Genomic DNA, 21,992 nt, shown 5'->3' on the forward strand with positions numbered 1-21,992 from the left:
CGATAGCCACGGGCCTCAGCTTTGCTGTGGACTCAGAGTAGCCTCGGGGAAGTCTGGAAATCCACCTCTGGTGATGCAAAGACTTCGGCGTCTGGCAGGAGCTTCAGCAATGCAGACCGGTCAGTTGCTTCTTTGGTGCCTGCCAAGCAGGGGTGTCACTGCTTGACCCCAAGGGAGATTTCTTCCGTCTTCTAGTCGTGACAGAAAGTCGAAAGTCCAGGATATATGTTTCAGAGGTTTGCCCAGGGTAATATAAAGTCCTAGGGACTGGATTCCTATACCTATACTAAGTTTAGGGGATGGACTAACTCTAAGGCCCCACCTATGGGTGGGCCTGGGGTGGGGGTGGTTACACCCCTTCCCCTTTGGCCAGTTTCACACCAGAGCAGGGGCTGAGTGCCCCTGCAACCAGTTTGAACCGGGCTATGCACAAGGACACCTTGTGTGCCCCAGGCAGTGTCTCAAAAGCATTCTCTGCATGCACCCACCCTGCCCCAATACACATCAGCCTGTCTGGGGAGGTGGTTACACCTCCCATCGACAGGAAACCTATTGTCCAGGCCTCCCCTGCAGGAGTTTCGGTCAGCAGCAGGAGGCCAGACCCGTGTCTGTGGCAGTGGCATCCATTTTGTGATGCCAGGGCTTTGGAAAGTTTTAACCGGGTTTAGCCAGTGTGAACATGTCTCTCCCTCTAGAAGGGTGGAATACTACCCCCACCACCAGAACTGGCAGGGGGGGGGGGTAGTATTCCAAAGCGTTTGACACCAAACACGACATGTTTTGATGCAGCCGTCCCAAAGTTAGCATTTACTGCGAGGTTATAATGCACTTAAGAGTATATGGTATGGCTGTATCACAGAACAGCCATAAGGAAGAATTTTCAAAAAGCTGCAGAGGGGCTCAGCTCATGCTTGGGCACCCTCTCACATAAAACCAAGCACTCTGCCTTCAGAATTGTCAAGGCCTGCCATAGGAGTGGCTTATAGGTTTATATGTGTCTGTATATATATGTGGATATAGGTAGCCTATACCACTGTAAGGGGTGCAAGCACACCCTTACCCAGGCTGCAGTAGCAGACCTGTGGTGTCATTTTGGAGTGCTTCCCAGGGGTGGCATAATACATGCTTCAGCCCCTGGTAGGACTCTGAGGTACCTATGCCCTAGGTACATAGTATGCCATATACTAGGGGCTTATAAGGCTCTCCAGAATCCAATTAGATATGTACCTAATGTACATTGAAACCATTTTAGAGAGGAAGCAGCTTGGCTGGGGTCCTGATTAGCAGGGCCACAGCCAGACTAAGGTCGAAAAACAGTGAAACACCAGCAAAAAGTGGGGGTACCCATGTGAAGCAGATCCTATTCTCCCACAGTCACTTAAAGGAGCAATGTGCAAGCTGAGGGGTTGGCACTGTTTGGGTTGTCACTCGATGGAGTGGGGTGCAAGCTGAGGGGTTGCACTGTGTGTGGGTTTTCAGCTGACACCGGGGAGTGTGTGGGTCAAGGGGCTGCAGCTTTGTGTGGTTTGTCAGCTGACACAGGGGGGAGTGCGACCTGAGGGGTTGGCACTGTGTGTGGGTTGTCACTCAATGGAGTGGTGTGCAAGCTGAGAGGCTGGCTCTGTGTGGTTTGTCAGCTGAAACAGGGGAGTGTGCGGCCTGAGGGGCTGGCGCTGTGTGTTGGATTGTTAACTGTAGTGGAGGGACCGACTGCACACAAATGGTTGCGGTACCATGTCAGGCGGTACCATGCATGGTGTGCGGCCCCCCTACGAGTGGTTTAGTCCACCTGCTCACTGCAGAGAATCAGACACGGGGAGGCTGGGAGATGGCGCTCTTTCAAAACTCCCCCCCCCCCCCCCCCCCCGTGTTTCCACCGAGAATTACAGGAAGGAATAACACAGCGAGAAGCCGGGCACGGCTGGTGCCAAAGAGATAATGGACTTTATACAATTAACTGCACCCTCCATAGTTCCTGGCTCGGGGCAGGTAAACCCAATTATATATGCCCCACTAAACCCAGGAAATGTCATCGGCATGATCCACTAAGACCCAGAACAGGGGATATCTACTTACCTTTGTAAAAGGTCACCTACCTAGCACGTGCATCACCAGAGCAACCCCCCGCCCCACCCCCCCGTGGGGACGCGCACACGGGGCACATCACAGTGCAATTGTCCTTTCATGAGAAAGCTGTTCGGCTTCCAAGGAGTTTGGCAACGGATGTCACCAGAGTTAACGACGCACTCCAAGAGCTTTATAAGGAAGGAACCGTCTGTAGTGTTTCCTTGAGCACCTAGAAATCTAGGCGCTGCACCCTGACAGGGAGCACGGCCCGCACTGCACCTCTGTCCTGCAGCACTGAACACAGACCCAGGTACTGCACCCTGACAGAGGGAGCACGGCCCGCACCGCACCTCCGTCCTGCAGCACAGAACACAGACCCAGGTACTGCACCCTGACAGAGGGAGCACGGCCCGCACTGCACCTCTGTCCTGCAGCACTGAACACAGATCAAGGTGCTGCACTCTGAGAGGGAGTACGGCCCGCGCTGCACTTCTGTCCTGCACCTCTGAACACAGACCCTGATACTGTACCCTGAGAGGGAGCACGGCCTGTACTACACGTCTGTCCTGCAGCACTGAACATTGACCCTGGTACTGCCCCTCGAGAGGGACCACGGCCCATACTGCACCTCTGTACTGCAGCATTGAACACAGACCCTGGTACTGTACCCTGAGAGGGAGCACTGCCCGCACTGCAGCATTGAACACAGACCCTGGTACTGCCCCTCGAGAGGGACCACGGCCCATACTGCACCTCTGTCCTGCAGCACAGAACACAGACCCAGGTACTGCACCCTGAGAGGGAGCACGGCCTGCACTGCACCTCTGGCCTGCAGCATTGAACAAGGACCCAGGTACTGACCTCGACAGAGAAGGCAGATTTGATGGGAGAAGACTTTGGACCGGACCATCACGCTCTGCTGAACAGGGGGGAGGACAATGAGGTGGTGAGTTGAACCCACTCCGCTGCTTGTTTTAAATGGATGTCCTGTGCAGGCCCCACTGATGGAATATATACCTTTGCATCGCATGCGTAATACATCGAACGCCTTAACAACGCGGTTGTTACAACGCGAGCCATTACATGGCAAGTAGTTTCAATGACTTGCTGTAGGGGGCGCGCTGGACTTAGGAATAGTATACTTTACTATTACTACTCCAGTTTGTGCAACTGCAGGCAAGGTGTTGGATTGTAAATCCAACACCAGTGCGCCCCCTACAGCAAGTCATTGAAACAACTTGCGATGTAATGGCTCGCGTTGTAACAACGTAGTCGCTGTAAACGACCCCGTTGGAAAAGCATGCGATGTAACGCATGCAATGTTATGGCTGTGTCCCCAGTGATGGGGGGCAGAGCGCCTGCTGATTGCACCCCTCTTGTAGTAAAAGCACAAAAGAGGGGCATTCGTTGTTCAATTAATTGTATTGTGTCTACATGTCTATGGTGCTTGCTGCCCTGAGACCTTTTCTGCTGGGCAGCGCTCTGCTCCTGAACTCAAGGTTAGTGGTTACTGCTGTGGTTAGTGGTTACTGCTGTGATTAGTGGTTGATGCTGTTGTTAGTGTTTGATGCTGTGGTTAGTGGTTACTGCTGTGGTTAGTGGCTAATGCTGTGGTTAGTGGTTGATGCTGTGGTTAGTGTTTGATGCTGTGGATAGTGGTTGATGCTGTGGTTAGTGGTTAAAGCTGTGGTTAGTGGTTGATGCTGTTGTTAGTGGTTAATGCTGTGGTAAATGGTTAATACTGTGGTTAGTGGTTGATGCTGAGGTTAGTGGTTGATGCTGTGGTTAGTGGTTGATGCTGTAGTTAGTGGTTGATGCAGTGGTAAGTGGGAACTGCTGTGGTAAGTGGTTGATGCGGTAGTGGATGCCGTGGTTAGTGGTTGATGCTGTTGTTAGTGGTTTATGCTGTTGTGGTTGATGCTGTGGTAAGTGGGTACTGCTGTGTTTAGTGGTTGATGCTGTTGTTAGTGGTTGATGCTTTTGTTAATGGTTGATGCTGAGGTTAGTGGTTTATCCTGAGGTAGTGGTTGATGCTGTTGTTAGTGGTTGATGCTGTTGTTAGTGGTTGATGCTGAGGTTAGTAGTTTATCCTGAGGTAGTGGTTGATGCAGTGGTTAGTGGTTGGTGCTGTGGTAGTGGTTGTGCTGTGGTAGTGGTTGATGCTGTGGTTACTGGTTACTGCTGTGGTTAGTGGTTGATGCAGTGGTAAGTGGGTACTGCTGTGGTAAGTGGTTGATGCGGTAGTAGATGCCGTGGTTAGTGGTTGATGCTGTTGTTAGTGGTTTATGCTGTTGTAGTGGTTGATGCTGTGGTAAGTGGGTACTGCTGTGTTTAGTGGTTGATGCTGTTGTTAGTGGTTGATGCTTTTGTTAGTGGTTGATGCTGAGGTTAGTGGTTTATCCCGAGGTAGTGGTTGATGCTGTTGTTAGTGGTTGATGCTGTTGTTAGTGGTTGATGCTGAGGTTAGTAGTTTATCCTGAGGTAGTGGTTGATGCAGTGGTTAGTGGTTGGTGCTGTGGTAGTGGTTGTGCTGTGGTAGTGGTTGATGCTGTGGTTACTGGTTACTGCTGTGGTTAGTGGTTGATGCAGTGGTAAGTGGGTACTGCTGTGATAAGTGGTTGATGCGGTAGTGGATGCTGTAGTTAGTGTTTGATGCAGTGGTTAGTGTAAATCCAACACCAGTGCGCCCCCTACAGCAAGTCATTGAAACAACTTGCGATGTAATGGCTCGCGTTGTAACAACGTAGTCGCTGTAAACGACCCCGTTGGAAAAGCATGCGATGTAACGCATGCAATGTTATGGCTGTGTCCCCAGTGATGGGGGGCAGAGCGCCTGCTGATTGCACCCCTCTTGTAGTAAAAGCACAAAAGAGGGGCATTCGTTGTTCAATTAATTGTATTGTGTCTACATGTCTATGGTGCTTGCTGCCCTGAGGCCTTTTCTGCTGGGCAGCGCTCTGCTCCTGAACTCAAGGTTAGTGGTTACTGCTGTGGTTAGTGGTTACTGCTGTGATTAGTGGTTGATGCTGTTGTTAGTGTTTGATGCTGTGGTTAGTGGTTACTGCTGTGGTTAGTGGCTAATGCTGTGGTTAGTGGTTGATGCTGTGGTTAGTGTTTGATGCTGTGGATAGTGGTTGATGCTGTGGTTAGTGGTTAAAGCTGTGGTTAGTGGTTGATGCTGTTGTTAGTGGTTAATGCTGTGGTAAATGGTTAATACTGTGGTTAGTGGTTGATGCTGAGGTTAGTGGTTGATGCTGTGGTTAGTGGTTGATGCTGTAGTTAGTGGTTGATGCAGTGGTAAGTGGGAACTGCTGTGGTAAGTGGTTGATGCGGTAGTGGATGCCGTGCTTAGTGGTTGATGCTGTTGTTAGTGGTTTATGCTGTTGTGGTTGATGCTGTGGTAAGTGGGTACTGCTGTGTTTAGTGGTTGATGCTGTTGTTAGTGGTTGATGCTTTTGTTAGTGGTTGATGCTGAGGTTAGTGGTTTATCCTGAGGTAGTGGTTGATGCTGTTGTTAGTGGTTGATGCTGTTGTTAGTGGTTGATGCTGAGGTTAGTAGTTTATCCTGAGGTAGTGGTTGATGCAGTGGTTAGTGGTTGGTGCTGTGGTAGTGGTTGTGCTGTGGTAGTGGTTGATGCTGTGGTTACTGGTTACTGCTGTGGTTAGTGGTTGATGCAGTGGTAAGTGGGTACTGCTGTGGTAAGTGGTTGATGCGGTAGTAGATGCCGTGGTTAGTGGTTGATGCTGTTGTTAGTGGTTTATGCTGTTGTAGTGGTTGATGCTGTGGTAAGTGGGTACTGCTGTGTTTAGTGGTTGATGCTGTTGTTAGTGGTTGATGCTTTTGTTAGTGGTTGATGCTGAGGTTAGTGGTTTATCCCGAGGTAGTGGTTGATGCTGTTGTTAGTGGTTGATGCTGTTGTTAGTGGTTGATGCTGAGGTTAGTAGTTTATCCTGAGGTAGTGGTTGATGCAGTGGTTAGTGGTTGGTGCTGTGGTAGTGGTTGTGCTGTGGTAGTGGTTGATGCTGTGGTTACTGGTTACTGCTGTGGTTAGTGGTTGATGCAGTGGTAAGTGGGTACTGCTGTGATAAGTGGTTGATGCGGTAGTGGATGCTGTAGTTAGTGTTTGATGCAGTGGTTAGTGGTTTGTGGTGTTGTAGTGGTTGATGCAGTGGTTAGTGGTTTGTGCTGTTGTAGTGGTTGATGCTGTGGTAAGTGGGTACTGCTGTGTTTAGTGGTTGATGCTGTTGTTAGTGGTTTGTGCTGAGGTTAGTGGTTGATGCTGTTGTTAGTGGTTGATGCTGAGGTTAGTGGTTTATCCTGAGGTAGTGGTTGATGCTGTTGTTAGTGGTTGATGCTGTAGTTAGTGTTTGATGCAGTGGTTATTGGTTGGTGCTGTGGTAGTGGTTGTGCTGTGGTAGTGGTTGATGCTGTGGTTACTGGTTACTGCTGTGGTTAGTGGTTGATGCAGTGGTAAGTGGTTACTGCTGTGTTTAGTGGTTGATGCTGTTGTTAGTGGTTGATACTGTGGTTAGTGGTTACTGCTGTGTTTAGTGGTTGATACTGTGGTTAGTGGTTGACCCCGAGGTAGTGGTTGATGCTGTAGTTAGTGTTTGATGCAGTGGTTAGTGGTTGGTGCTGTGGTAGTGGTTGTGCTGTGGTTAGTGGTTGATGCAGTGGTAAGTGGGTACTGCTGTGTTTAGTGGTTGATGCTGTTGTTAGTTGTTGATCCTGAGGTAGTGGTTGATGCTGTAGTTAATGTTTGAGGCAGTGGTTAGTGGTTGTGCTGTGGTAGTGGTTGTGCTGTGGTTAGTGGTTGATGCAGTGGGAACTGCTGAGGTTAGTGGTTGATGCTGTGGTTAAGGTTGTGGTAGTGGTTTATGCTGTGGTCAGTGGTTTATGCTGTAGTCAGTGGTTGATGTTGGTTCTGTGAATAAGTCCCGCCCTCTATGAGTGCCTCTTGCATTTACTCCGGTTTCTTTGTGGTAGATTCAATCGATCCTCTCAGGTGTGATCACCAGTGGCATCCTTGTCAGATCTTGCCACTGGTTGTTGGATAAACGTGTCAGAGGAGCTCCTGCATTGTTAGAGGACAGGGGCGTGGCTTCAGAGAAGGAGACGACGTGATCTAAGGAACGAGATGTATACAATCAGCTGGATTATGTTTTTAAAGAGATCTCGCTGCCAGTGATAGATCCGATCTGTTTCTGAACCCGAAGTCTAAAGAAACTCGGGAGACCTCGGGTGAAAGGAGAACTGTGAGAGCCGGTGGTCGGAGTGAGATGGGGGTGAGTCAAAGAAGGGGGCGGCGACGGCGGCGGCCCACCTCTCACTCTGTACCACACCCCACGCTGAGCCGCACTTCCTAAAGGTCCCACGTCACCAGAGATAGTATAGGTCAAGCTTCAGGCCGGGCCTGGCCACCTCTTGGGGTCTTACCCCTCTCATGGTGTCACAGCGAAAGAGTTCATAGTGACCACACCGTCATCCGCTTCAATCAGGTCAGGCCCCCCAACCGCCCGAAGGACTAACGGGGCGCCGTCGCGGTCTTCCCAGAACCCCCTTCGGCTCCTGGACCTTGGCTCGGGCACCCTTACTGTGCCGGACAGGGGTACCCTTACTGTACCGCCTGTCGCAGAGGTACCCTTACTGTACCCGTCTGCATCCAGATCGCCCTGTAACTCCGCCTGCAACGCAAAAGAAAAACATTAAAACATTCCAATAACGCGCTGTCTCTGCCACGCAGGGTAAGCGGAAAGGGTGGAAATACGCGTGTCCGAGCAGGAGCGGCGCGCAGGAAGCAGAGGAGGAACTGGGCGAGAGGGACGCCTAAGTAGGGGGGCTAGCCTCGCCCCCCCCCCAACGGCCCGCCTCCACCTGTACACTTATTGGGAGATCTCCTCCCTGGGCGTGGCCTTGCGCGCGAGGCAGAAGGAGGGGGAAGGCTGCGACGGGCGGCCACTAGAGAGCTGCCCTGCTGATGTCCCACTGCGTGGGACGCGGGCAGCGGCATAGTGACCACACCGTCATCCGCTTCAATCAACAATCAACACACATGCACAGACGTCACCCAAGGATTACACTGACACTTTCTTTGTGGGTGAAGAACTGCTGCAGGTTTATTTCATACAACATAAGTATGACGATAAATGGGTTATCTTACGGGCGATCCAGGGCAAGCAGCCCCTAGCTGCTCCGCCCGCCTGGTGAGCCAGCACACACGGTGGGTCGATGCCCGGCAGTGTGGCACATATTTATTTGCAGATCATCCACTGGGTCACGTGATCTGTCTCCTACTCCCGCCCCTTCTGACAGGGGCGGAGCGTGTTGTGGCACACCCCCGGTTGGTCAGGCCCCCCAACCGCCCGAAGGACTAACGGGGCGCCGTCGCGGTCTTCCCAGAACCCCCTTCGGCTCCTGGACCTTGGCTCGGGCACCCTTACTGCGCCGGACAGAGGTACCCTTACTGTACCGCCTGTCGCAGAGGTACCCTTACTGTACCCGTCTGCATCCAGATCGCCCTGTAACTCCGCCACAGCTCTGGGGAGGCTACCGTCGCTGCCAGAGCCCCCCCTTCCTCCCTTTGCTGTTATATGTGCCCTGCCCCTGCGAGCCAGCTTATAATGGGCTAAATAGGGGTCCTGTTCTGTAACCCGTAAAAGACGGCATTAATTTGCAACATTACTCAGAAGCCCAGGGCAGACGAACAAAGGATGTCTTTTGGCTCCACTGCCGTAAGCTGAGACGTGACTGGTGTTCCTAACCTTCTAAGCGAAGCCACAGCAGATCATCCTAACGTAATTATGGGAAGATCTAGCACCTGCATATGGAGCCAGAACTGAACCATAGCTGAATTCCTCAATCCATCGATTCCCTTCATATCCTAGCACGAAGGTTTTAATTTCCACTCTATCTACAAAGGTGAAGAATTGACAGCGTCAAGGTTCCTGGGTTGCTGCTGCTACTGCGAGGATTGCATGATTTCTCGGCTGAGCTAAACATTTTTTACGCAACTGCAATCGGACGCCGTTTATCATGACTCCGGATAAAGCCAATATGACTGACTGAGCTGCCGAAGAATACATCTCTCAGCTCGGGGACCCAAATATGTGAATGTTTCCCAACTCCCTGGCTCCAAGGAAGGCTGAGCGGGAAGAGCAACACCTAAATCTGTTTCGCAGGCTGGGAAATAAGGCATTGGTAACAAGGCATAGGTGAATTAGGCACTTATGGACCTGCAATCCTATTAAGATTTTTCAATTGGCCAAATTAAGTGCCTTCCTGGCTTGTAATTGTGTTCCCGACCGCTACAGCACAACAAGCAGGGTGAAGGTAGCGTGGGAGTCAGCCACTTTACCTACGTATATAAACACAAGCTGACCTCACGGGTATATAAATTTGCTTCCTTTCACATGGTATTATCCTATTGTTTACTGCAAACTGACCCATATCTTAGCAACATCTCCTCGTTTTAGCCTTTCTACTTGCAAATTAAGTTACATTAAATTGGACGATAGAGTCTTATACTAGTCCCGCTGTCCATCCCAATCTTTTCTTGCTCTCCGCTGGGACAGCCTATCCAATTGCCTCGCTTGATGAATAGAAGCAGCTGTCGGACTTTATTGCTGCTGGAACGGGTCAATAGGTGTGCCTACAGTCCTCGTTATACCGTTGTTGCTGTGCTATAGGTAATTCGTGGCACCGCCATAGTGGCTTGAAAATGAAACGTCTTATTTTATCAAATGATTTGTTGTGAGCCCCAGTTATGATTTCGTTCATATCTTCATAGTTGACAGTGTCTCTATCTTGCCAATACCTGGGGCACGTCCGCCTTAAATGACGACATTACATCTGGCTTTTCCGCTAGCCTTGCCCATTAACCTGTCAAATGTCTGTGGAGAGCAGTTCGTCTCTGGTCATGCTCATGGTCGCTCTCTGCTCTCTCAATTATTACTATGTAGCTGAGGGCTTGCCATACACGGGTGTCTGGTTGAGTATGCACAGGTCATTGACACTCTCCCACGTGCAGTGCTGAGAACCGTTTGAAGTAGTTCATCAGATTCAGCCAGCCACCCCCTAGGTGGAGGCTTGCACTCCCAAACTTCTGCTCGTGTAAAACCCGGCCCACCTCCAGTTCAGTGAAATTTAGTAATTCACGAAACTGACAACCCCAGGGGCCAAATACTGGGCTGTGTAAATGCGGCCCAAAACCACCATGAACACTTAGCTTGGAGTGGATGGGCGTTAACCTAGGCTGGCTGAGGGCAAAACCTTTGACCATCACTCCTGGCAAGATGTGCCAACGCAGGTAGAATAAAGAGTTTCCAGCCCTCCTTACTTCCTGTCCCAGTTCGACACAGGACGAAGAAGAATGCCCCTTCCAGAAAGGTTATGGCCTTATCCCTGAAGCCTATCCATACAGCATTCTACCGGAAATCTACAGCGTTGCTTTGTAAAGCGTTGTCTGGTTCCCCAAATATTTGTTGTCGATATGCTCTCCCTCAGTTTGACCAAAATCTAGCTAATCGTACGCCTGCCTGATTCCCAGGGCTGTCTGGCTTAATGCTTTCGCCTGGAATTGCCCCCCCAAATGTGGCCTTGTACTGAACCTTCGTCTGGCCCTGGCGCCTATCAAACCACAGTGACTGCCTCTGTCACCTTCATACAATACATAAACAAACCTCACAAGGTCGCAGAAGCGGCAAGCCAGGCTAAGTCTCGGTCAACCATGTCACTCTGTGCTTTCCCTGGCCTCCCTGTGGACAGGGAGAAAAACCTCAAAGATGTTAAGTATGATAGACAAGCCCAGGCCTTCCGCCTGTCTCAAAACAGCTCATGCTGCTGCCTATCCTATATAGACTAAGCTGCCACTATGACTGAGTTGCAGAAAATATCACACCAGCTGTTTCCTAATAGCAAGGCTAAAGATGAAAGGCAGCCGCATCTCTTGACTTAAGCGTGGAACTACACAATACCTTCAAGATGTTATGTATGATACACAAACCCAAGCCCACAACTTGCCTCAACACAGCACAGGCTGCTGACTTTTCCATATACGCTAAGCTGCCACTATGACTAATTTGAGAGAAACCTTACCCCAGCTGTTTTTTAATGGCAAGGCAAAGATGAGACAGCAGCATCTCTTGACTCAAGCGTTGAACTTACAATAATAACATTGGTCGCTCAATTTCTGTGTTACACCTTTCCACAAGCTGACCATTGCATCATGGTTGAGACTGGGATTTAGGCTGAACATTGACATATTTGTACACCTGCTGCCAGGGAACATATATCTACCTATATACCTGCCCTTATCCTGTTGCACCACTTGGGACACAACTTCGTCCCTTCGTACCCACCGGCATGGAACTAATGCCAACGAGGTTCCCCCTATTACCGGATAATCCTAATAAATGCTGCATTTTGGGACAAAGATACCAGGGAATAAATGCAAAGGGGGGCTCTCGCGTGCGTGGGAACCCATGTCATTGCGATTAGTAACAGTTGCTCTGTTCGAGCTAGAACATGCGACTTTATTCATTAATCAATTAATCTGCAAAGCATGCCATTCCCCAACTTGGACATACACACAACCGCCTCTAGTGTCATGCAATACCAGCTATTCCGAATCTGGCTGATGAAAACTACTGGCCAAAAGCTAAACTAGTAAAAACTATACCATATGTTTCTCAAAACGCTTACCATAAACCGTAATGAGTACAGACTCGTCATAGAGCACCCTGGCCCCCCAAACCTTTCCCAGGGAACTGGAGAGAAATGAAATCAATTGCGCAGGGCATGAAATACCAGAAGTTACTGATGACGATGTTTCCATGACCACACTCTCAGATGCATTTAATTAGTTATATAGCGCCACTCCTACCAGTGTAGGGTGTCCGCGACTTTGCATCTCACACAAAATCCGCCGAGCCAATCAATCATATGCATATGAATCAGTGTATAGGAAAGGAGACCTGAGCCAAAGGACTCAAAGTGTAGGCGATTCATGGCCTTACCCACTGGCAGGCCGTATAGTTTAAGGCTGCTTGGAGTGGAGAAGCAAAAGCTCGGTCGAGTCAGCCAAATTAACCCTCTTTGCAACACTAATCAATGTTCTAATGATGTCTGCTTAGTGGTGTGTATGCAGCTCTAGGATGAGCGTTCGTAGCTCACTGTTGACTATTAGGGCTGTAAGATATACATTGCAAGTGACAAAAGGGTGCCTCCTTTGAACACAGTAACCTGCTGACCTCTATACAGCATACGCACTCCGAAAATCTACTTGGCACACGTTCTTTGCAGCGGGCATATTTAACCCTCTGCACTACTACACTGAAGTCAAAACCTCCACTATACAAATTCTTGATCTTTCTCCAGGAAGGTAACGAATCACACGAGTTATCCTGACATTCATGTGGGGCCTGGAATTGCCGCGAAAAGAAACGCAGCATCAGGTGCTTCAAAGCAGTATCTAGATCAACATTAAAGACACCAACATATCCCGCCTCTGCGTGTTGGGCAGCAAAAGGCAACCATACCAGTACGTGTAATCTAGAAGCACCAAATTGTGTATGTACGACAAAAACCAGTGCAAACCGTCTTTCAGCAAACAAGAGCCTCAGAGGAGTCCTCCGGCGGACATTGCAAACGCACCTCCACATTTCCGTAGTACAATGCAGACACACAGGTAGTGCCGTCCATGACATCGCGCCCGGTCCCAAGCGGGGGGGGGGGGGGGGGGGGAGGGGCATGGCAGCATTCACGCAATTGCGGGGACTGGCCCGAGCTCCGCCGGTTGCACCAGCACGAAGCAGCGCCCCACGGCTGGCGGAACCCATCACCAGTTCCAGAAGCCCGACACCCGTGCACGCGTAGCGGCGACACGCACAAAATGTAACCCATGCTACTTTTACCCAATGCACCAATCAGACACAGATATTGGGAATGTTTGCATCAACCCACGGGGCTGTTTTAGCTGCCGGCTTTCCAAACAAGGAACCACACCTGTAAAGCCCGAACAATCACGCGTCAGGGCCTCCAGGAGCCAATTTGCCGCCGGCTCCGGAGAAAAGGGAGACCGATTGCATTGCAATTATTACCATGTAGATGAGGGGAATGCCAGCCCCTGTTAGGCAGGGGTAGATAGGTGATTTGCAGAATCACAGGATGCTCAGCGTCATTCCCGAGACTCGAACCCATATAGCGCGAACTCGACCCGAAGGCAGCGGAGCGCTTTCCCGAGCACCATATTTACATTACTCCAGCAGGCACGGAGAGACCAAGCGACACGCCCCAGAATCCCGGGAAGCGGAAGCGACCCCAAGACTCGGACTCCGGCACTCAGCCCCAAAGTCGGCCGGCTAACCGCAGCGCCACATCCCCTCCCCGACTCATCCGATCCGATAGTCATACATAAAGCGCGATTCTGAACCGCCCCAGAGCGGGCCCGGAAAGGAGCAAGTGACACCCTTGATAAATCCCCCCGTAAACAAAGATTAGGAGGTAGGGGACATAGCAAACCACTAAGAGCCAGGGCACCCACTTCGTCATGGCGATTACGTCAATTGACAATTTAAGCAAATTCCATGTAGAGTGCGGGCCTCTGTCCCTCTACCCCTCGCGTGCTAATCCAATGCTCGTCCATCCGGAACCACTACCCATGAGTCGGAGCCCCACCCGGACCCTACTCGAGGCACGGGGGATTAAATGATTTGCTCTGGATCACAGGATGTAGACGCGACCACGAGGCTCGCAACCTGCTGTACCGGACCCGAGGCGGCCACGCAGCAGCCGGACCACCACCTCATCACGGGGATTACATGATTTCAAAATGTATGCCCATATCCTCTTAACGGAGAGTGCGGGCATCGATCCCATCACGTCTCGCGTGCAAGTATTCGAACCTACACTGGGCCGGACGCTCCCCACAAACGCTATGCCTAGTTCAACTTAAACTCAGAATTGTCTGTCAGTATCCCGCAACTAATGCAGGCAGGGCAAGGAGAGCGCGATCTGACTTACTCCTAGTCCACGATGTTGGGCATTACACTGAACATGGAGTTGCGGTGTGCAAATCCTGACCCCTGCCAGCCAAGCACATTGAAGTTGTGTGGGGGTGGGGGGGGTTGCCAATAAATGTGCACAGAATAAAGCAGTTTTAATAGGTCACCAAGTGTACACCTTTTATCCTGCATTTAGAACGTACACTCATGATAATACGCGGGTTACTGTAGGTCAACTACTTAATCACTCATGCAATCCCTGGTGCTGTTACAAGGCAAAGGAAGATTGGGTGATTCTTCCGCACTCGCTGGATGTTGAGCCGTCGCCGAGGCTCGAACCGGGATACCCCGCTCCAAAGACGGCACCTCTGGCCATTATGCAACATCCTCTCTTCCCTCGATACGTTACCCCCCTAGCACTTCAAGACTACCCTTTCGCAGTGCCTGTGAAGCTTCCCTTTTTTTTTTTTCTTTTTCAAAATACATAGCGAAAGATGCAGCATTGCAGCCAGCCATCCCCTCGGGGTGTACGGTTGGCCAGCGGTACAGCGTTCCTTGCCCCTTGCGTGGCGTGCTCTGCGCTTCCTTTCAAATAACTAAGGCACGTACCTCCATACTGCTAACTCAGCACCCAGCAGTTATATGCTTACCTCGCACTCCCGCCATGCGCTGCAACCCAATCGAGCGGCGTTCAACAGTGTAAAACCTTCATCCCGATCAGTAAAGGCCTTGCGCACACGCTATTCAACTCGTGGCTCCCTTGGTACATCTCGTTAAGTACCACAATATGCCGAGCGTTGCGGCGGCCTAGTGAAAACCAAGCGCCACCATAGCCGTTCGCACGTACCTATGCTAATGACTGATACGAGCACCATTTGCGCTGCCAAGGGAAGAACACTGGGGGCTCCTACTGCGAGGCATGCTCGCTTCTACCACGCTACCTCTCTGCCACAACTGTGTTGACGCCGGGGAGAAGGAGGCCAACTCGCCCTCAATTGTCAAATTATACTTCAAAGGCCCCTGCCTCACCCTTGGGGCCGGCATTGCGCCCCTTTGACTACCGCATGCGTAAGATGAGGGGAGCCCGGGTGCTGTGGCCGAGCTGAAAGGAAACGCGGGATTCGGACCAACGATGTTGGAAGCGTACACCCGCTTTGGTAAAACCTCTGTACTATTGGGCGGCTTGAAGAAGGGGGGAGAGCTAACAGCACTACATTGCTCGCCTGAACAACTGGTCAGCACGACGGAAAGGGGGAGGAGAAATTAGAACCACCCCTTTGACTGCCCCCTGTCCTAATTCTTCGCCCTGAATACGCACAGGCACCGCCACAGTGGCTCTCCTGGAACCCATGGGCGTAGAATGCCAATTGGGACATCGCTGCAGAGGTCGCAGAGCAGCGGAGGTGGGAGCCTTGGACGCCAGATCGGGAAAGGCACACCGTCCTTAAAGTCTGTCCGGTCTCCCTTACCCTAGCACTATTGCTCCCGAGGTCATGCTCGTTCTGCCACCCCGCTCAAATGTGAAGGGAGCTCCACTGCTTGCCTTCCCCCGCCCCCTCGCACCTGTACGGGCCCACGCAGGGCCGGGAGCGATCATGAGCAGGCATGACCCGGGCAAGGGGATGATGGCCCGTGTCCCCTCCAGGGCGGACCGCCACCTCGGCAATGGCCGGGTGATGCTGCCTTGCCCGAGACTGCCCCATTGATGGGGGGTGTAGCTCACTCACCGCAAGCAGGCGATGTAGTGATCCCAGGACACGTCTAAACGTCATCAGGGGTCTTGTGACAAATCTAGCTTCGGCTCCGATCGACCAAACGACACTGGTCGGCTCAGCGCTAGTCACGCAGCACGACCAGAAATACGCGCATCACGCCACTTGCGCCCCCCCCCCACCCGTGGACATCGAGCCACAGGGCCCCGTCAACCTGGTACTGCCCAGGGACAGGGCCGGAGTGGGAGGGGTTACGCAAGACTCACCATTGCGTTGTTCAAAAAGATCCCGAAGGCCCGGAGCGCGTCGCAGGTCGGAACGTGGCCAGGAGGAGCGGCGCAATACGCGTGTCCGAGCAGGAGCGGCGCGCAGGAAGCAGAGGAGGAACTGGGCGAGAGGGACGCCTAAGTAGGGGGGCTAGCCTCACCCCCCCCCCAACGGCCCGCCTCCACCTGTACACTTATTGGGAGATCTCCTCCCTGGGCGTGGCCTCGCGCGTGAGGCAGAAGGAGGGGGAAGGCTGCGACGGGCGGCCACTAGAGAGCTGCCCTGCTGATGTCCCACTGCGTGGGACGCGGGCAGCGGCATACCTTCCCTTGCAACTCAATTACCCCCGTCACAACTGCATTTGTGTCTCATTTGAGAGCTCCACAGAGTTCAAGGGACTCCTTTCTTCTGCCTCTCTGGAGAACTTTGCATCTCGGGGGGTGTAAGGAGGCCTGGGCCTTCCTGCCGTTACTCCAGACTGACTGGGCAGGCATGACAGGATGCACATACATGTCCTCTGTTGTCAAACGGGGGAGAAGTGTGGGGAAGTGAGAGTAATACACCTCTTGAGTGTTTACTTTTTATCTGTCTATTGACCAGAACCTTTGTTTGAAAATAGTTTCAAACTTTTTGTATTTAGTTCTGTATTTCTACTTTATGATGAACTATGTGTCGACCCTGTATGACTGTTTATCAGTGTCAGAGAGGACTGGGTAGCACTGCACCTGCTCTACGATCTGCGGTTCTAAGTCTGGATCAACCTTTTAGTAGCAACACAGTGGAGAGGGAGCAAGAGGAGATCAGGTTTCTATCTGGTTCCCTTTTTTAAACTGTGAGGAGATTATGGAATGATTGTCTAAACATGTTTTTATTTGAAGCACTCAGACACTTTATTATTGGCTGCTTGACCATTACTCGCACTTCTTCCTGAGTCTATGTCCTGTGGAGGATGAATGTATCTTTCAAGGTCCTTTTAACACACGCTCCTATTCTTTTATGGTTGCTGTAAACTGAATAAAGCTGTGGGTACTTTTGAGAGGCCCTGGAAACTGGTGAATGGTCTTTTCTCTGCTAGGCTAACTATAGACCACTAACAATAAATAACAGAATAACATGTCAGGGAGAATTTGGTCAACCAACGCCTCTCATGCTGACACTGGCATCTTATGTGTGTGTGTGTGTGTAATGCATGTATGTGTGCATGTGTGTGTGTGTGTGTGTGTGTAAGTGTGTTTGTGTCTGTGTGGGGTGTGTGACTGTGTGTGGATGTGTGTTTTTGTCAGTTTGGGGTGTGTCAGTGTGTATGTGTGTGTGTGTGTTTGTGTCTGTGTGGGGTGCGTGTGTGGCTGTAGTGTGCATACGATCAGCATATGACACATGTATAGGAGAAGGACTCTGTGTCTGAGTACTGCAACTAGTGGCACCTATGGTGGATGCCCCTGGTTTCATATGGCACAAGATGGAAGGTGAGGCTGGTTCTCCAGAAAGTGAAAGTGTGTTGCCTGCATTTCAGGCGGACGGAGACCGTGAAGATTTTACTACCAAGGGATGATCATTTCTTCTTCCAGTGCACTCCCAGTTGGTGGTTGGTAGGGGTGAGGGTGGAACTTCAGTTTCAATTGTTCATAATGACAGATTTTCTAGCCTGGGTAAGTCACAAACACACTTTAAATTAACCTGTGCTCACTCTCTGGTAGCTTGGCACTGAGCAGTTAGGCTTAACTTATGAGGCAACGTGTAAACTATTTGTGCAATACTTCAAACAGTAACACAGTGAAAACACCACACAACAAGATTCCATGCCAAATTAGAAAAATAGCTTTTAATTTATGAAATAAAACAAGGCCAAAAAGACAAAACTCCAATAAGTAGAAGTCAAGATATGATTATGAAGGTGAAGATAGCACCTAGGAGCAAAAAACGCCTATTGAGATACCTGCTCGTGCCAGACCGGGATATAGTCAAAGGTTCAGGCCGACAGCGATGGAGTGCAGGCTGGATATTAGGGGCCCCGCAAGTTCTGCTGAACAAAGTACCTTGATCCTTGTCTCAACAGCGAAGATAAGGGTTGCTGTCGAGCGATGCGTTGGTGTCGATCCCACAGTCAAGGTGATGCATTGATTTTCTACACGCTGCGATGGCAATGCCCAGTTCCGAAGATGAAGCGCCGCTTCTAGGATGTGATGGTTCCAAAACGGATGCGCCGAATTTGTCCACACAGTTGAGGGGTTGTGTCGCTTATCTCTCTGCAGTGGCGGTGATGCAGTGGTTTTGATGTGGGGGTTCTGACGGTGATGCGCTGGTTCTAAGTGCGATGTGCAGGTCTTCTTCTGTAACACTGAAGATGCGTCGAATCTGCTCTCGCAGCAGAGGATGTTGGTTTCTCTGGAGTACTCATCTCGGTTCACTTCCAAAGGGCCAGGGAAAGGAACAGGGTAGAAGACGTTTTTGTCCCTGAGTCTTCAAATCAGGTGGCAGGTCAGGTAGCCCTTGGAGTAACTCTGGGTTCAAGTGATGGAGTTACAGTTCTTATCCAGTTAGAGATCAGCAGGCAGCAGTCTTCCCGAGCAGCAGTCCAGCAGAGTGGCAGTCCTTAAGCACAGCAGTTCTTCTTCCTGGGAGAGTAGTTTCATGTCCAGAAGTGTTCTAAGATGGGAGGTTCAGAGGTCCATTACTTATACCCAATGGTGCTTTTGAAGTGGGAGTGACTTCAGAGGAGGGTCTTTGAAGTGCACAGAGGTCCTCCCCTTTCTTGCCTGGTTCCAGGCTCACTACAGGGGGGTATGCAGTCCTTTGTTTGTGGACAGGGCGTAGCCTAATCAGGTGTAAGTGTAAGGCTGTGCCCAGCTTCTATTGCCCATCCTCTCAGGAAGATGTATCACATCACACCCAAGTTCCCTTTGTGTGTGGCTGTCTAGAGGCAATACACAAGGTCCAGTTGTCACCCAGCCCAGACGTGTATCAGAGACATCAGCAGACACCAAATGGCTAAGCAGGAAAATGCCTAACTTTCTAAACGTAGCATTTTCAGAATAGTAATAACAATTTCAACTTTACCATTAAAGAAGTTTTATCATTACCATTCCATAGGTAGTAAACATGCCAGATCTACCTTCTCTATATTAGGAAATACACCTTATTAAATGTAATAAGGAATCCCCAATGTTAACTGATGAAAGGGGTAGGCCTCTCAGTAGTGAAAAACGAGTTCAGGAGTTTTTCACTACCAGGACATGTAAAACTTAAAAACACAGGTCTTACCATTTACTTACATGGCACCCTGCCCTATAGGCTACCTAAGGCCTACCTTAGGGGCGACTTATATGTAATAAAAGGAGGTTTTAAGGCTTGGCAAGGGGATGTAAATCCCAAGTCGACATGGCAGTGTAAACTGCACACACAGGCTTTGCAATGCCAGGCCTGATACATGTTTAAGGGCTACTTGAGTGGGTGGCACATGAGTGCTGCATTCCCTCTAGTAGTTTTTAATTTTGCAGGCCCTAGGCACATGTAGTGCACTTTACTAGGTAATTATAAGCAAATTAAATATGCCAATTTTGGATACATCAATCAAACCATATTTAGAAGAGAGAGCACATGCACTTTAGCAGTGGTTAGCAGTGCTAAAGTGCTCTGTGTCCTAAAGCCAACATAAAAGAGTTCAGAAAAAGAGGAGTCGGAATGCAAAAAGTTTGGGGTGACCCTTAAGAGACGGCCATTTTCCAACAACGACCAGTAGAGTGAGATGGACGAGGCTTGAAGTGGAGCAGGCACTAAGGATCATTCAGTATCTCTCTACATGTGTGCTACATGTGCTATCCACATTCACTCTTCATGCTATATCCATGTTCCATGCATGCTCTTGCCTACATTCTCCTCTCCACCTTCAATCTGCAGCCACTGTAGCTGCTCTTGATGTTTGTTCTTCACTTTGGCCATCCACTCTAAGATCTCTACATTTACTCTCTACGTCCTAGATCCTTTCCCCACCCTATGTAGCTGCCCACGATGTCTGTTCTTCACATTAGACATCCACTCTGAGGTCTCCGCATGGACTCTCTACGTCCTAGATTCTATTTCCACCCTCTGCAGCTGGCCTTGATGTCTGTTGTCCACTTTAAACATCCACTCTAAGGTCTCTGCATGTACTCTCTAAGTCCTAGATTCTTTCTCCACCCTATGCAGCTGCCTTCAATGTCTGTTCTTCACTTTAGATATCCACTCTAAGGTCTCTGCATGCAGTCTCTAAGTCCTAGATCCTTTGTTCCACCCTCTGCAGCTGCCCTCAACATCTGTTCTTCACTTTGGACATCCACTCCAAGGACTCGGAGACATTGGAAGGTCTCTACCTTCACTCTCTAAGTGCTATATCCTTTCTCCACCCTCTGCAGCTGCCTTCAACGTATATGCTTCACTTTAGCTATCCATTGGAAGGTCTCTGCATGGATACTGCAAGTTCTAGATCCTTTCTCCACCCTCTGCAGCTTCCCTCAACATCTGTTCTTCACTTTAGATATCCCCTCTCCGGTCTCTGCATGCACTCTCAAAGTCTTAGATCCTTTCTGGGCCGTCTGTAGCTGCCCTCGATGTCTGTTCTTCACCTTAGACATTCATTAGAAAGTCTCTGCATGTACTCTCTAAGTCCAAGATCCTTTACCCACCCTCTGTAGCTGCCCACAACGTCTATTCTTCACTTTGGACATCCACTCCAAGGACTCGGCATGCACTCTCTAAGTCCTAGATCCTTTCTCCACCCAATGCATCTTCCCTCTTTATCTGCTCTTCACCTTAGACATCCATTGGAAGGTCTCTGCATTCACTCTCTAAGTGCTGTATCCTTTCTCCACCCTCTGCAGCTGCCTTCAACGGCTATGCTTCACTTTAGCTATCCATTGGAAGATCTCTGCAAGCATACTGCAAGTTCTAGATCCTTTCTCCACCCTCTGCAGCTGCCCTCAACATCTGTTCTTCAGTGTAGACATCCATTGGAAGGTCTCTGCATGGATACTGCAAGTTCTAGATCCTTTCTCCACCCTCTGCAGCTGCCATCAACATCTGTCTTCAGTGTAGAGATTAATTGGAAGGTCTCTGCATGGATACTGCAAGTTCTAGATCCTTTCTCCAACCTCTGAAGCTGCCCTCAGTGTCTATTCTTCACTTTATTCATCCACTCTAAGGTCTCTGCATGTACTCTCTAAGGCCTAGATCCTGTCTCCACCCTCTGTGGCTGCCCTCGATGTCTGTTCGTCACTTTAGACATCCACTCTGAGGTCTCTGCATGCACTCTCTAAGTCCTAGATCCTGTCTCCTCCATCTATAGATACCCTCAACATCTGTTCTTCAGTTTAGACATCCATTGAAAGGTCTCTGCATGGATACTGCTGGTTCTAGATCCTTTCTACACCCAATGCAGCTGCCTTCAACATCTGTTCTTCACCATAGACATCCAGTGGAAGGTCTCCGCATGCATATTCCAAGGTCTAAATCTATTCTCCACTTTGTGCATCAGTCCCTATTCATTCCACTTTGTATGTTTGTTCAACTCTTCAAGCACAACATCCTCTGGCTGTTCACATCTATCTCTGCGTACTGCATCAGTACTCCACCCATACATCTGTCATTTACCTCCCTGCTCTCCCTTATTTATTCATTCAAAGTCCTCTTCATTCTTGCTCCAGGCTCTGCAGTGTCTCTCCTCTCCGCACATCCACTCTGCCTGTAACATCTGATGCTGACCCTGCCCCTCTGCTTTCCACCATCTGCATGTCCTTTTCATTCACTCTTCATCCTCTAGGTGCACCCTCTACCACTACATCTGCTGTTTGCCCTCTGCATCTGCATTTACATCCACCCTTCATCCTTGGCAGGAGCTCTCCGTGTCCATTAAGTGTTTTAGTGGCACTCTACCTCCGATCATCCATAGCATCCAGACACAATCTCTATGTG

At 50.2% G+C, this 21,992-nt stretch overlaps 1 protein-coding gene across 2 annotated transcripts in view; it reads left to right on the top strand.

The window, feature by feature from the left end:
• Nucleotides 1-2,837: 2,837 nt before the first annotated feature.
• Nucleotides 2,838-21,992, top strand: part of LOC146788635 (putative cation-transporting ATPase 13A4) — a 348,080-nt gene continuing 328,925 nt past the window's right edge. For both annotated transcript variants that reach the window (XM_085635825.1, XM_085635826.1), the window contains exon 1: nt 2,838-3,013. In XM_085635825.1, coding sequence (XP_085491951.1) covers nt 2,951-3,013 — 63 coding nt within the window. In that variant the 5' untranslated portion in view covers nt 2,838-2,950. The remainder of the gene's footprint in view (nt 3,014-21,992) is intronic.

The sequence above is a fragment of the Triturus cristatus genome, chromosome 11, assembly GCF_964204655.1.
Source record: "Triturus cristatus chromosome 11, aTriCri1.1, whole genome shotgun sequence".
NCBI classification, from domain to species: Eukaryota; Metazoa; Chordata; class Amphibia; order Caudata; family Salamandridae; genus Triturus; species Triturus cristatus.